The sequence below is a fragment of the Mustelus asterias genome, chromosome 15, assembly GCF_964213995.1.
Source record: "Mustelus asterias chromosome 15, sMusAst1.hap1.1, whole genome shotgun sequence".
In the NCBI taxonomy this organism is placed as follows: Eukaryota; Metazoa; Chordata; class Chondrichthyes; order Carcharhiniformes; family Triakidae; genus Mustelus; species Mustelus asterias.
This window is the reverse complement of record NC_135815.1, coordinates 65,341,280-65,355,433: the sequence shown is the minus strand read 5'-3', so window position 1 is coordinate 65,355,433 and position 14,154 is coordinate 65,341,280. Positions and strand designations below refer to the sequence as shown.

The following is a 14,154-nucleotide window of genomic DNA, read 5'->3' as shown; positions in this document are numbered from 1 at the left end:
AGGTCATTTATAAAAATCACAAAGAGCAAGAGTCCCAGAACAGATCCCTGGGCCACTCCACTGGTGACCGACCTCCATGCTGAAAAAGACCCATCTACAACCACTCTTTGCTTTCTGTGGGCAAGCCAGTTCTGAATCCACAAGGCAATGTCCCCTTGTATCCCATGCCCCTTCACTTTCTCACTAAGCCTTGCATGGGGCACCTTATCATCGCCTTGCTGAAATCCATATAAACTACATCTACCGCTCTTTCCTCGTCTATGTGTCTAGTTACATCTTCAAAAAATTCAATTAGGCTCGTAAGGCATGATCTGCCTTGGATAAAGCCGTGCTGACTATTTCTGATCATACTATTCCTCTCCAGATGTTCATAAATCCTGCCTCTCAGGATCTTCTCCATCAACTTACCAACCACTGAGGTTAGACTCACTGGTCTTCTCAGATTCTCAGATTCTTCCTTGAATGGCCCAATGGCGCCAAAATTTCCCACCATTTTTCACTAACACTGTAAACTGTGCAACAGTGCCTTGGATAAAAAAATGGTTTGGATTCTATGACAGTGCGAGCCAACTATTTGGTCAGGTGGATTAACCATGCTGAATTCTCCCTTAGTGTTCCTGAACAGGTGTGGAGTGTGGCAACTAGGGGATTTTCACAGTAACTTCATTGCAGTGTTAATGTAAGTCTACTTGTGACTAATAAATAACAGTGTGTAGCCATTATTTTTCCCCAAAGACTTGCTGCAGTGCAAAACATCTTTTCTCTCCCACTCCACCTCCATGCCTATTTTAGTAGTATACGTGGCAAGCTCTTCAGCCTGAACTCCTCAGGGTACCAGTTTAATTAACTAGGGATCTTCTTTTCTGTCCATATTTTACCTGTCCAATCTGGCCGAACCTGTCATTGATTTTGTCCAATGTTGGGACTTTCCACCATCTTCCGATGTTAAGTGCTATTTTGATTTTTCTTGCCTTTTTTAGTCACCTGTTTTTTTTTGATCCTGTTACATTTGTAGCACTTGCTGCAGGATAATAGCACATGGGTTTTGGGTGTAACAACAGAACAGATTTATTAGATAGCTGTTTACTCCACGGTGGCTGGATTTAGACTGAATAAAGCCTATGAAGTAGACAATAACATCATGAACTAACCACACAACCAAATCCTCAAAGGGTCCATGCAACAAAATAACTCTAACAAGGTGCCATCCCCCATCTTGGCATTACCATCACTGAATCCCCCACCAGCAACATCCTGGTGGTCATTCGCTAGTTACTTAACTGGGCCAGCCATATATATATACATATATATATATTTTTACACACACATACGTACACTGGCAACAAGGGCAGGTCAGAGGCTTGAAATTCTGCAGTGAGTAACTCGCCTCCTGTTTGTCCACCACAATTCAGGATTGTGATGGAATACTCCCCACTTGTCAAAAGACTGCAGTTCCAACAACAGTCAAGATGCTTGCTCACCATCGAAGACAAAGCAGTTGGTTTGATCAGTGCCCTCTCTGCCACCTTAAAGAATCATTTCCTACACCATGCTGCACAGTGACAACAGTGTGTACCAACAAAATGCACTGCAGAAACTTTCCGATGCGCACCAACTACAAGATGCATTGCGGGAACTTCAACAGCATCTTCCAAACCAAGAACATCTACCAACTCCAAAACAAAGGCAGCAGAGGAACCTAAGGCACCACCTTCAAATTCCCAGCAAGTGACATATCATCCTAACTTAAAGTTTATTTATTAGTCACATGTAGACTTACATTAACACTGCAATGAAGTTACTGTGAAAATCCCCTAGTCGCCACACTCCGGCACCTGTTCGGGTACACGGAGGGAGAATTTAGCCTGGCCAATCCACCTAATCCAGTACATTTTTCGGATTGTGGGAGGAAAGTGGAGCACCTGGAGGAAACCCACACAGACATGGGAAGAACATGCAAACTCCACACAGACAGTGACCCAAGCTGGGAATCGAACCCAGGTCCCTGGCGCTGTGAGGCAGCAGTGCTAACCAGTACCACCGTGCCGCTTGGAACTATATCTCCATTCCTTCACTGTTCTTGGGTAAATATCCTGGAACTCTCTCCCCAAACAGTACTGTAGGTGTACTTGTAACCACATAGACTACAGTAGTACAAGAAGACAGCTTGTCACTGCCTTTTCAGTTTTCAGTGACAACTTTTCATGTATTAATGCCAACGACGCTCACAATACAAGGAGGGATAAAAAGATCTTTGACCCTGATGTAAATAACTGAATTTAAAAGGGATTTTCTTGCCACATGATGAACAGTGGCCAATCTAGAAAAGGGCTATGTTTTTGAGGATTTGGTGTCTGTCATGAAGCTAAGAATTTTAGAAAGTGCAATTAGTATTTGAAGCCAATGTATAATGGGCACTGTCTTCATGGAGATGTGCTCGGCAAGCCTCCTCTTTGAAATAAGCCACAGAGGCCTGCATTATTTTCCCTGTAATGACACTGTTACAAGTGACAGAGTATGACTTTTGTTGCAGTTGTCATTTCAGTATGTGTGACAAAATCTTCATCTACAAACCAACTTTTCATGAAATATTTGTCTCTTCAATCCTTAATCACTGCTTGTACTTTTCAGTAATTTGCAGTTAGTTATTGCTTGGGGGATGGTCATGATAATTTAGATGGTAGATTGATGGAAATATTAAATGGCTTCCCATGCATGTATAGTTCAGAAAAACAAATTAACCAACAGAATGTATTCCAGGTGGCTAAATACAACTCTGCTTAGCTTATTTTAAATCCTAGTCATCCTGTACTTTGCTGCAACTTGCATGCCTCTTCAAATTATGAGACTTAAAAAAGTAATTGCCAAAATTGATTCAAAATTGATTTAGAAACCAGATAGTATTTGTATGGTTAAAAAGTCCTTATTAGAAAATTAAAAACTGAAAAGCTGAAAGTTGATTTGTACAGGTCAGATAACTACAGTTGTGCAGTCTTGCTTATCCTAGAAGATTTGAACTCTTTCTATTGTTTTGCTATTGTCATCTTGTAGTCATTCATATCTGTAAAGGCAGTTACACTGATCAATCTTGCCCATAAGTGGAAATTGTTTCTCTGCATCGAACCTTTAGAACCCCTTCAAAATTTTAAAGATTTCACAAATCTTTTTAGTGGGACATGGGTGTTTTTCTGGTTGGCAATCAATGACTAGTGGTATGCCTCAGGGATCAGTGTTGGGACCGCAATTGTTTACAATTTACATAAATGATTTAGAATTGGGACCAAATGCAGTGTGTCAAAGTTCGCAGATGACACTAAGATGAGTGATAGAGCAAAGTGTGCAGAGGACACTGAAAATCTGTAGCGGGATATAGATAGTTTAAGTGAGTGGGCAAGGATCTGGCAGTTGGAGTACAATGTTGGTAAATGTGAGGTCATCCATTTTTGCAGGAATGACAGCAAAATGGACTATTATTTAAATTGTAAAACAATTGCAGCATGCTGCTGTGCAGAGGGACCTGGGTGTCCTTGTGCATGAATTTCAAAAAGTTGGTTTGTAGGTGCAGCAGGTAATTAAGAAAACAAATGGAATGTTGTCCTTCATGGCTAGAGGGATGGAGTTTAAAAACAGGGAGGTTATGTTGCAGCTTTCTAAGGTGTTGATGAAACCACACCCGGAGTACTGTGTACAGTTTTGGTCGCCTTACTTGAGAAAGGATGTACTGACACTGGAGGGGTGCAGAGGAGATTCACAAGGTTGATTCTGGAGTTGAGAGGTTTGGCTTAGGAGAGGCTGAATAGACTGGGACTATACTCATTGGAATTTAGAAGAATGAAGGGGGATCTTATAGAAACATATAAAATTATGAAGGGAATAGATAAGGTAGAAGCAGGGAGGTTGTTTCTATTGGAGGGTAAAACTAGAACTAGGGGGCATAGCCTCAAAATAAGGGGGAACAGATTTAGGACTGAGTTGAGGAGGAGCTGTCCAGTGAATCAGTAGAGGCTACCTCAGAATCACAGAATACTACAGTGCAGAAGAGACCCTTCAGCCCATTGAGTCTGCACCGACGCATGAATGGCCCTGACTTGCCCACCTAATCCCACTTGCAAGCACTTGGCCCATTAGCCTCGTTAAATGTTTTCATGGCAAAGATAGATACATTTTTGAACAGTAAAGAAATTAAGGGTTATGGTGAGCGGGTGAGTGAATGGAGCTGAGTCCACGAAATGATCAGCCATGATTGTTTTGAATTGCGGAGCAGGCTCAAGAGGCTAGATGGCCTTCTCCTGCTCCTAGTTCTAATGTTCTTATGACATGGCCTGTTCAATCTGTCCTAATGATTACATCCTCACAATTCTGATAACTTCCTTATAAATCTTCTCAGAACTTTGTTTTATGGAGATCAGCACTATGGTAATTCTCTTTAGCAAAACGTTTAACATATCCTGCCCACAATTCTGTATATGTGTCATTTCCTTATTTTCATTGACAGCATCATTATTATCAGTTTTCAAGGGGCTGATATAACATCTGGCCACTTACTTCTAAATGTAATTGAAAGTATGTGATGTTGATCTTGATATCCCTTGCAAGTTTCTTCTCATGTTTCCTTTTGTAACTCTTTGTCACCTATTGTATCTTTCCCATTTGCCAGGATCTAAGCTAATTAATGTTAATTGCATGTTTTTCTTTTTTCTTTTTGTTACTTTGTGGATTGATAGCCTTTTAGAGGCTACCAGCTGATTCAGTATCACCTTAAATTATTTTTCAACACCTCCAATGGCCTGCAATTTTAACCATTAACAAATTTTCCCAGTTTGCAGTCAACAGTATTTGACTCTTTTCAGTGCATTTCCTCATTGATTACAGAGCATTATTGAGTGTCTTTAAGACAGAGATAGATAGGTTCTTGATTAATAAGGGGACCAGGGGTTATGGGGAAAAGGCTGAGGATGAGAAAAATATCAGCCATGATTGAATGGAGGAGCAGACTCGATGGGCCGAGTGGCCTAATTCTGTTCCTATGTCTTATGGTCTTATAACAATCATGAATAATTTTATGCACCTGTATTTGTGTTCTTTCTTAAACTAAGTACTTTATTTTAAATTCCAATTCCCATTTAAATCTATTAAGGTGGTCAACTAATTTAAAATGGTCTTGGCTATTTTGAGTGATTGATACAGAAATGATGTGGAGATGCCAGAGTTGGACTGGGGTGGGCACAGTAAGAAGTCTCACAACACCAGGTTAAAGCCCAACAGGTTTATTTGGTATCACGAGCTTTGGAGCACTGCTCCTTCATCAGGTGAGTGGAGAGTTGGGTTTGGGGTTCACAAACACGACATATATAGACAGAGACTCAATTGCAAGATAATGGTTGGAATTCGAGTCTTTACAGGTAATCAAGTCTTTACAGGTACAGACAATGTGAGTGGAGAGAGGGATACTCGCAGGCTAAAGAGGTGTGAATTGTCTCAAGCCAGGACAGTTAGTAGGATTTTACAAGCTCAGGCCAAATGGTGGGGGTTACACTTAGTGTGACATGAACTCAAGATCCAGGTTGAGGTTGGCCTCATGCATGCGGAACTTGGCTATCAGTTTCTAGAACTAGAGGGCACAGCCTCAAAATAAAGGGGGTTCAGTTTAGGACAAAGTTGAGGAGGAACTTCTTCTCTCAGAGGGTGGTGAATCTCTGGAATTCTCTGCCCACTGAAGTGGTGGAGGCTACCTCGTTGAATATGTTTAAATCACGGATAGATGGATTCCTGATCGGTAAGGGAATTAGGGGTTATGGGGATCAGGCGGGTAAGTGGAACTGATCCACTTCAGATCAGCCATGATCTTATTGAATGGCGGGGCAGGCTCGAGGGGCTAGATGGCCTACTCCTGCTCCTATTTCTTATGTTCTTATGTTTTTATGCTTGGCGATTCTGCGTTGTATGTTTGGAAGGCCTGGGCGGCACGGCACTGATAGGGCGGCACGGTAGCACAGTGATTAGCACTGCTGCTTCACAGCTCCAGGGACCTTGGTTCGATTCCCGGCTTGGATCACTGTCTGTGTGGAGTTTGCATATTCTCCTCGTGTCTGCGTGGGTTTCCTTGGGTGCTCTGGTTTCCTCCCACAGTCCAAAGATGGTTAGGTTGATTGGCCATGCTAAAATTGCCCCTTAGTGTCCTGAGATGCGTAGATTAGAGGGATTAGTGAGTAAAATATGTGGGGATATGGGGGTAGGGCCTGGGTGGGATTGTGGTCGGTGCAGACTCGTTGGGCCAAATGGCCGCTTTCTGCACTGTAGGGTTTTTATGATTCTTTCTATGAAAGCCGCCTTGGAGAACGCTTACCCGAAGGTCGGAAACTGAATGCCCTTGACTGCTGAAGTACTCCCCGACAAGAAGGGAACTCTCCTGCCTGATGATTGTCATGCTGTCACAATTGTCGCAACAATCACCAGGCAGGAGTGTTCCCTTCCTGTCGGGGAACGCTTCAGCAGTCTAGGGCATTCAGCTTCCGATCTTCGGTTAAGCGTTCCCCAAGGCGGCCTTAAGACATATGACAACGTAGAATTGCCAAGCAAAAACTGATAGCCAAGTTCTGCATGCATGAGACAGCCTCAACTGAGATCTTGGGTTCATATCATGCTACGTGTAACCCCCACCACAGGGCTTGCAAGATCCTACTAACTGTCCTGGCTTGAGACAATTCACACCTCTTTAACCTGTGTATATCCCTCCCTCGACTCACACTGTCTGTACCTGTAAAAACTTGATTACCTGTTAAGACTCACATTCCAACCATTATCTTGCAATTGAGTCTCTGTCTATATATGACGTGTTTGTAAACCCAACTCTCCACTCACCTGATGAAGGAGCAGCGCTTGGAAAGCTCGTGATATCAAATAAACTAGTTGGACTTTAACCTGGTGCTGTGAGACTTCTTACTGTGATACAGAAATGGTTCTTGTGTTCAGAAATAAGTCTATATTTAACTAAACCTTCAAAATGTAAGTCATGGTTATGTATTTTTGTTGCAGATGGCCCACCAGTATACCCTTTACCAATTCAGAACAACAAGCCGCTGCTGACTGTTAGCTTCACATCTGGGGATATTAGCATGATGAATAACTATGATGATTTATCACCTACTGTTATTCACTCAGGTTTAAAAGGTGAGAAATGCTGTTTAATTTTTTTTGCAAAGTGTGAGATGGTAGCTGAGTGTGTTTATCAAAAGTATTTAAACTTTTCTTTCATTTACATGTATGAAATAACATGACATAAAATTTATTTTAATTCCTTTGTAACTAAGATGATGTAGCACTGTTTTCCCTCTCCAAACAAATGGGTTTCAAAAGTATATTCATGGGATATCACTCCTTTATGACTTTCAAATCTATATTTAATATAAAGTTAGAGTTATCAGAAAGGGGGAATACCCAAAACTGAGATTAAGGGAAGAGTAGAAGATCAAAGTTAACTTCTCCAAACCATTCTAGTGTGCTTTCTTAAATCTTTGGCTTGCGCATCATTTGAAGTTAAGACAAAATCACACCAACATGACAAATAAAAAAAGAGGGTGTAAGGAATGTCTGTGGTTTGGATTTGGTGATGGAAAAGATGTTCTGACCTCATGTAAGAACAACAAAAAGGAGCAAGAATAAACAATATGGCCTGCCGAGCCTGTTCCGCCACCATTCAGTATGATCATGGCTGATCTTGGGCTTCATTTCCACTCTTCTGTCCGTTCCTATATCCCTTTATTTCCTGAGAGACCAAAAATCTATCTATCCCGGTATTATATGTTAATTTAGAATTGTTGCATGATTGCTTCAAGAGCTGATCACATGATTTGATGGTGATGTCATTAGGATGTTGCACACACTGCTGCTTTTAGTTTCAGTTTGTACTCTGTCCCAGCAAAAGCTCATGGAATAAATCTGGTATTGTTATTTTGAATCAACGTGGGCAAACCACATTTTTCCTTTTTGTTTAAAACCTATAGCCCCAAACATAGTTAGGACATTAGAAAAAGAAAATTGGCGAGAAGTTGGGATTTTGTTTCGTCAAGAACATCGAGGAAAGATCCTAAGTAGGAAAAAAACATTGTGGGTGATCACACTTCGAATATTAGATAGAATCGCTACAGTGCAGAAGGAGGCCATTCAACCCATCGAGCCTGCACTGACAACAATCCCCCCAGGCCCTATCCCTGTAACCTCACATATTTACCCTACTGATTGCCCCTGCCACTAAGGGGCAATTTAGCATAGCCAATCCACCTAACCTGCACATCTTTGTGACCATGGGAGGAAGCCGGAGCACCCAGAGGAAACCCATACAGACATTGGGAGAACGTGCAAACTCTACACAACAGTCACCCGAGGCCGGAATTGTACCCGGATCCCTAGCGCTGTGAGGCAGCAGTGCTAACCATTGTGCCACCATGCCACGAAAATGGCTGGGGACAATCAACAATAGGATCAAAGATTGAAGGTAGACTCCTCTAAGGTGCAAGGCCTGTGCACGTGTTGCAGTGTGTAGTGGCAGAGCAGGAGATTCTGTGTGGTTTTAAAAGAGGGGGCTTTTCAGATTAGAGAAGTGTGTGATTCCAGGCAGTATCTAGCTTTTTTATATTCATTCGTGGGACATGGGCATTGCTGGCTGGCCAGAATTTATTGCCCATTCCTAGTTGCCCTCATGAAGGTGGTGGTGAGCTGCCTTCTTGAAATGCTGCTGTCCATGTGCTGTGGGTTGACCCACAATGCCGTCAGGAAGGAAATTCCAGGACTTTGACCCAACAATTGTGAAGGAAGAGCAATATATTTTCAAGTCAGGATGGTGCGTGGCTCGGAGGGGAACTTGCAGGTGGTGATGTTCCCATGTGTCTGCTGCCCTTGTCCTTCTAGATGGAAGTAGTCGTGGGTTTGGAAGGCGTTGCCTAAGGATCTTTGATGTATTGCTGCAGTGCATCTTGTAGATAGTACACACCGCTGCTACTGAGCGTCAGTGGTGGAGGGAATGGATGTATGTAGATGTGGTGCCAATCAAGCAGGCAGCTCTGCCCTGGATGGTGTCAAGCTTCTTGAGTGTTATTGGAGCTGCACCCTTCAAGGCAAACAGGGAGTATTCCATCACACTCCTGACCTGTGCCTTATAGATGGTGAACAGGCTTTGGGGAATCAGGAGGTGAGTTACTCACTGCAGTATTCCTAGCCTCTGACCTGCTCTTGTAGCCACTGTGGTTATGTGGTGAATTCAGTTGAGTTTGTGGTCAATGGTAACCCCAAGGATGTTGACAGTGGGGGATTCAGTGTTGGTAAAACCATTGAATGTCAAGGGGTGCTGGTTAGAGTGTCTCTTATTGGTGATGGTCATTGCCTGGCATTTCTGTGGCGAGAATGTTTCTTGCCACTTGTTAGCCCAAGCCTGGATATTGTTGCATTTGAACATAGACTGCTTCAGTATCTGAGGAGTCGCAAGTGGTACTGAACATTATGGAATCATCGGCGAACATCCCCACTCTGACATTATGATGGAACGAATGTCATTGATGAAGCAGCTGAAGATGTTTGGGCCTAGGACACTACCCTGAGGAACTCCTGCAGAGATGTCCTGGAGCTGAGATGACTGACCCTTCACAACCACAACCATCTTCCTATGTGACAGGTATGACTCCAGCCAATGGAGGGTTTGCCCCCTGGTACCATTGATTCCAGTTTTGCTATGGCTCCTTGATGCCACACTCGGTCGAATGCAGCGTTGATGTCAAGGGCTGTCACTCTCACCTCACCTCTGGAATTCAGCTCTTTTGTCCATAAAATCCCAACAATGCAGAAGGAGGCCATTCAGCTCATCGAGTCTGTACTGACCACAATCCCACCCAGGCCCTATTCCCTTAACCCCTCATATTTACCCTGCTAATCCCCCTGATACTAAGGTTAATTTAGCATGGCCAATCAACCTAACCCACAGATCTTTGGACTGTGGGAGGAAACCGGAGTACCCTGAGGAAATCCACGCAGACAAGGGGAGAATGTGCAAACTCCACACAGACAGTGACCCGAGGCCAGAATTGAACCCGGGGCCAGGGCACTGTAAGGGGCAGCAATGCTAACCTTGGTTCAAACATGTTTGAACTAAAGCTGTAATGAGGTCAGGAGCTGAGTGACCCTGGCGAAACCCAAACTGGGTGTTATTACTGGGCAGGTGCTGCTTGATAGCTGTTGATGACACCTTCCATCACTTTACTGACGATTGAGAGTGGACTGATGAGGCAGTAATTGGCCAGGTTGGATTTGTCCTGCTTTTTGTGTACAGGACATACCTGGGCAATTTTCCACATGTTAGGTAGATGCCAGTATTGTAACAGTACTGGAAGAGCTTGGCGAGGGAGTGGCAAGTTCTGGGGCACAAGTCTTCCGTACTATTGCCAGAAAGTTATCAGGGTCCATTGCCTTTGCATATCTAGTGCTTCCAACCGTTTCTTGATATCACGTGGAGCGAATCGAATTGGCTGGAGACTGGCATCTGAGATGCTGGGGACCACTGGAGGAGGCCGAGATGGATCATCCACTCAGTACTTCTGGCTGAAGATTTCTGCGAATGCTTCAGCCTTATCCTTTGCACTGATGTGCTGGGATCCTCCATCATTGAGGATGGGGTGTTTGTGGAGCCTCCTCCTTCAGTGAGTTGTTTAATTGTCCACCACCATTTACGACTGGATATGGCAGGAATGTAGAGCTTGGATCTGATCTGTTGGTTGTGGGATCACTTAGCTCTATCACTTGCTGTTTATGCTGTTTGGCATGCTAGTAGTCTTGTTTGGTAGCTTCACCAGGTTGACACTTCACTTTTAGGTATGCCGGGCACTGCTGCTGGCATGCCCTCCTGCACTCTCCATTGAACCAAGGTTGATTCCCTGGCTTGATGGTAATGGTTGAGTGAGGGATATGCCGGTCCATGAGGTTGCAGATTGTGCTGGAGTACATTACTACTGCTGTTGATCATAGAATCTACAGTGCAGAAGGAGGTCATTTGGCCCATTGAGCCTACACCGACAACAATCCCACCCAGGTCCTATCACTGTAACCCCACATATTTACCCTCCTAATCCCCTGACACTAAGGGACAATTTATCATGGCCAGTCAACTTAACCCGCATGTCTTTGGACTGTGGGAGGAAACCGGAGCACCTGGAGGAAACCCATGCAGACACGGAGAGAATGTGCAAACTCCACACAGATAGTCACCCAAGGCCGGAATTGAAGCTGAGTCCCTGGTGCTAGAGAGGGTGCAGAGGAGGTTCATGAGAATGATTCTAAGAATGAAAAGCTTGATACATGAAGAGCATTTGAGGACTCTAGGTCTGTACTCGATGGAGTTTAGTAAGATGAGGGGGACCTCATTGAAACTTACAGAATACTGAAAAGCCTGAATAGAGTGGACTTGGGGAAGATGTTTCCATTAGTAGGAGAAACTAGGATCCGAGGGCACAGCCTCAGAATAAAGGGTTGACCCTTTAGAACTGAGATGAGGAGGAATTTCTTCAGCCAGAGGATGGTGAATCTATGGAATTCATTGCCACAGAAGGCTGTGGAGGCCAGGCCATTGAGTATATTTAAGACAGAGAGAGATAGGTTCTTGATTGGTAAGGGGAAAAGGGTGGGAGAATAGGGTTGAGAAACTTATCAGCCATGATTGAATGGCGCAGCAGACTTGATGGACCAAATAGCTTAATTCTGCTCCTATATCTTATGGTCTTATCTATACAGGGTGGATCATGTAGATTCTGAGAGATTCCCAAGTTAAGTGGACAGCCTATTAGGATGGAGATTGATACTGATGCTGCTGTATCTTTAATTCCTGAGACTACCTTCCAACAAAAGCTGAAGCAACTTCCTTTAAAACCAGCTCATCTGATTTTTAGGACATACATGGACGAGATTGTGCCATTAAAAGGTTACATTATGGTCAATGTAGAGATAAGTAGACAAACAGTGGAGAGTTGCCTCGCCACCACAACAGAAACGCAAAATGCTGGAAAATCTCAGCAGTTATGACAGCATCTGTGGAGAGAGAATAGAGCCAACTATTCAAGTCTGGATGGCCCTTCGTCAGACACTCTCCCCCCACAGATGCTGTTAGACTTGCTGAGAGTTGCCTCTCCATGTGCTAAGATGGGTATCAAGGGATATGGGCCAAATACAGGCAATTGGGACTAGCTTAGGGATTTTAAAAAAAGGACGGCATGGACAAGTTGGGCCGAGGGGCCTGTTTCCATGCTGTAAACCTCTGTGACTCTATGACTACGTGATATATGGTAATTTTCCTGCTCTATTTGGACGATTTGGTTAGAGAAGATAAAACTTAAATGGAGTGCTGTCAGTAAATTGGTTGATGCCAAAACATACCTACAGCAGCTTCTACATAGAACATAGAACAGTACAGCACAGAACAGGCCCTTCGGCCCACGATGTTGTGCCAAGCTTTATCTGAAACCAAGATCAAGCTATCCCACTCCCTATCATCCTGGTGTGCTCCATGTGCCTATCCAATAACCGCTTAAATGTTCCTAAAGTGACTGACTCCACTATCATTGCAGGCAGTCCATTCCACACCCCAACCACTCTCTGCATAAAGAACCTACCTCTGATATCCTTCCTATATCTCCCACCATGAAACCTATAGTTATGCCCCCTTGGAATAGCTCCATCCACCCGAGGAAATAGTCTTTGAACGTTCACTCTATCTATCCCCTTCATCATTTTATAAACCTCTATAAAGTCTCCCCTCAGCCTCCTCCGCTCCAGAGAGAACAAACAGCCCTAGCTCCCTCAACCTTTCCTCATAAGACCTACCCTCCAAACCAGGCAGCATCCTGGTAAATCTCCTCTGCACTCTTTCCAGCGCTTCCACATCCTTCTTATAGTGAGGTGACCAGAACTGCACACAATATTCCAAATGTGGTCTCACCAAGGTCCTGTACAGTTGCAGCATAACTCCCCCGACCAGAACTGCACACAATATTCCAAATGTGGTCTCACCAAGGTCCTGTACAGTTGCAGCATAACCCCACGGCTCTTAAACTCCAACCCCTGTTAATAAAAGCCTTCTTCACAGCTCTATCCACTTGAGTGGCAACCTTTAGAGATCTGTGGATATGGACCCCAAGATCTCTCTGTTCCTCCACAGTCTTCAGAACCCTACCTTTGACCCTGTAATCCACATTTAAATTAGACCTACCAAAATGAATCGCCTCACATTTATCAGGGTTAAACTCCATTTGCCATTTTTCAGCCCAGCTTTGCATCCTATCTATGTCTCTTTGCAGCCTACAACAGCCCTCCACCTCATCCACTACTCCACCAATCTTGGTGTCATCAGCAAATTTACTGATCCACCCTTCAGCCCCCTCCTCTAAGTCATTAATAAAAATCACAAAGAGCAGAGGACCAAGCACTGGTCCCTGTGGCACTCCGCTAGCAACCTGCCTCCAGTCCGAAAATTTTCCATCCACCACCACCCTCTGTCTTCGATCAGATAGCCAGTTACCTATCCAGTCGGCCAACTTTCCCTCTATTCCACACCTCCTTACTTTCATCATAAGCCGACCATGGGGGACCTTATCAAACGCCTTACTAAAATCCATGTATATGACATCAACTGCCCTACCTTCATCAACACACTTAGTTACCTCCTCAAAAAATTAAATCAAATTTGTGAGGCACGACTTGCCCTTCACAATACCTGTGCTGACTATCCCGGATTAATCCACATCTTTCTAAATGGTCGTAAATCCCATCCCTAAAGACCTTTTCCATTAATTTACCAACCACCGAAGTAAGACTAACCGGTCTATAATTACCAGGGTCATTTCTATTCCCTTTCTTAAACAGAGGAACAACATTCGCCACTCTCCAGTCCTCTGGCACCATCCCCGTGGACAGTGAGGACCCAAAGATCAAAGCCAAAGGCTCTGCAATCTCATCCCTTGCCTCCCAAAGAATCCTAGGATACATTTCATCAGGCCCAGGGGACTTATCGACCTTCAGTTTATTCAAAACTGCCAGTACATCCTCCCTCCGAACATCTATTTCCTCCAGCCTATTAGCCTGTAACACCTTCTCTTCCTCAAAAACATGGCCCCTCTCCTT

At 43.9% G+C, this 14,154-nt stretch overlaps 1 protein-coding gene across 3 annotated transcripts in view; it reads left to right on the top strand.

Moving 5' to 3' along the window:
• Positions 1 to 14,154, top strand: part of tulp4a (TUB like protein 4a) — a 469,011-nt gene that overhangs the window by 240,171 nt on the left and 214,686 nt on the right. For all 3 annotated transcript variants that reach the window (XR_013499659.1, XM_078229991.1, XM_078229993.1), the window contains exon 5: positions 7,036 to 7,170. Coding sequence is in view for 2 of the 3 variants with exons in the window: in XM_078229991.1 (XP_078086117.1) it covers positions 7,036 to 7,170 (135 nt within the window). In the remaining variant the exon portion in view is untranslated. The remainder of the gene's footprint in view (positions 1 to 7,035; positions 7,171 to 14,154) is intronic.